General features: G+C 57.0%; 1 protein-coding gene across 1 annotated transcript in view; it reads left to right on the plus strand.

Moving 5' to 3' along the window:
* ACE (angiotensin I converting enzyme) overlaps nucleotides 1-2,045 on the plus strand; it is a 13,941-nt gene that overhangs the window by 10,354 nt on the left and 1,542 nt on the right. Inside the window, exons 19-22 of the mRNA XM_009883828.1 lie at nucleotides 355-578; nucleotides 816-960; nucleotides 1,153-1,251; nucleotides 1,674-1,796. Coding sequence (XP_009882130.1) covers nucleotides 355-578; nucleotides 816-960; nucleotides 1,153-1,251; nucleotides 1,674-1,796 — 591 coding nt within the window. The remainder of the gene's footprint in view (nucleotides 1-354; nucleotides 579-815; nucleotides 961-1,152; nucleotides 1,252-1,673; nucleotides 1,797-2,045) is intronic.

The raw sequence follows: 2,045 nt of genomic DNA on the forward strand, positions 1-2,045 counted from the left end.
GTGGCTGTGGCAGCCCCTCTCTGGCGTTGCCACTGGTACCCAAGATGCAGGCATTGCTGGCAGGAGTCCCCATGGTGGATGGAAGGTAATCAATGCCTTCCCTGCCCTGCCATGGAGAATCAAAAAGCCGATAAACAAGGACAGGAAAATGGACAGGGCAGCAGGAGATGCAGGAGAAAAGAGACACCAACACAATGGAGTAGGACCAGTCTGGCCTGGCATCAGATGTGGGGTGGGGGCACATGGAAAGGGAGGCCAAAGGGAAAAATATCTCAAGGGGGTGTGCTCATTCCTTGAGATTTTCACCCCAGTGCTGCCCTCCCTTGTCCCTCCATCCCGTATGTCCTGGTCCAGGATCAAGCAGTGCACCGTGGTGAACATGGACGACCTAATCACGGTACACCATGAGATGGGCCACGTCCAGTACTTCCTGCAGTACAAGGACCAGCCCATCTCATTCCGCGATGGGGCCAACCCTGGTTTCCACGAGGCCGTTGGGGATGTCATGGCCTTGTCTGTCTCCACTCCCAAACACCTGCACAGCATCAAGCTGTTGGACAAAGTCATGGAAAACAAAGGTGAGCTGGCAGGGGAGCACCACACAGAAAGGTGGGGCGCTGCTGGGGACAGCTGGAAATGCAGAGGGTCAGGATGGGCTGGGCAGGGTGCAAGGCGTCAGGGACATGCGCAGTGGTTTTGCATGCATGGAGGAGACAAGACCTGGTGGGGACACCCTGCTCTTGGGCAGAGTGACCCATACAGGGTGGAGAGGTGGGTACAGTACTGCCGTGCTCACACCTTCCCACCCTGGGCAGAAAGTGACATTAACTACCTGATGAGCATCGCCCTGGACAAAATTGCCTTCCTGCCCTTCGGGTACCTCATGGACCAGTGGCGCTGGAAGGTGTTTGATGGACGGATCAAAGAGGACGAGTACAACCAGCAGTGGTGGAATCTCAGGTGTGCTTGAATTCAGGCCCTTCTTTGGTGCAAGGACCTTGGCCATTGTCCCACTGTGTGGTCCAGTTGGCTGCAATGAGACACGATGGAATACATAACCCCTCACCCTGTTCTCACACCCCACTGTGTCCCCTCCCAGCTTACCCCACCTTCTCCTCCTCATGTTGGGCTAACTCTCCCTCTCTGGCCCAGGATGAAGTACCAGGGCCTGTGCCCACCAGCGCCAAGGTCTGAAGATGACTTTGACCCCGGGGCAAAGTTCCACATCCCTGCCAATGTCCCCTACATCAGGTGAGTAATGAGGGCCAGGGCAGGAGGGAAACCACTTGGACGCAGAAGCAGGACCTCCAGTTCAGATGCCAGTGATCGCACCTTGTTTCATGGCTGATGGGATACTTGGTGGTACCATCCTGAGGGTACTGGAAAGCTCCGAGGACCCTGACAGAACTTCAGAGGAGAAGGCTGGGTTTGGGGGAATTTCCCCCTGTCTGAGGAGGATGGACTCATCCACCCAGGCAGCCATAAAACACTTGTTAAAGGAGAAATGGCATCACCAGATTGGACTGAGTTGATGCAGCTGGAGCTCCAAAGCCAGCGATGCTCCTCCAGACTGGGAGATGCAACTAGGCGATGAGGGGCGACCACATCCTCCCTTGCACAGCCACCAGTAGGGTCCATTCCCATGTCCTCACTCCTCTCCACCATCGCCCCAGGTACTTTGTCAGCTTTGTGATCCAGTTCCAGTTCCACCAGGCACTCTGTGAGGCAGCCGGGCACAAGGGACCCCTGCACACGTGTGACATCTACCAGTCCAAGGAAGCTGGGAAGATCTTGGGGTAGGTGTGTGGGCAGGGCAGAGCCAAGACATTTATGTCCCTCAAATACCTTAAAGCCAGCAGAGCAAGACAGGAGGCAAAGCAGCTCCTGGTCATCCATCCCACCCGTGCCCCAGCATGGGATGCTCTGGTCCTGGGGTGCGGGCAGGGGGACCCCGGGCAGGGGGACCTTGGGCTGGGTGCTGGGGCTGTGATTGCGAAAGCAGCCACTAGATGGCAGCTGGGACCCTGGGAGGTGGAACGCTCCCT

This window comes from Charadrius vociferus, unplaced genomic scaffold, assembly GCF_000708025.1.
Source record: "Charadrius vociferus isolate BGI_N301 unplaced genomic scaffold, ASM70802v2 scaffold484, whole genome shotgun sequence".
Classification (NCBI taxonomy): Eukaryota; Metazoa; Chordata; class Aves; order Charadriiformes; family Charadriidae; genus Charadrius; species Charadrius vociferus.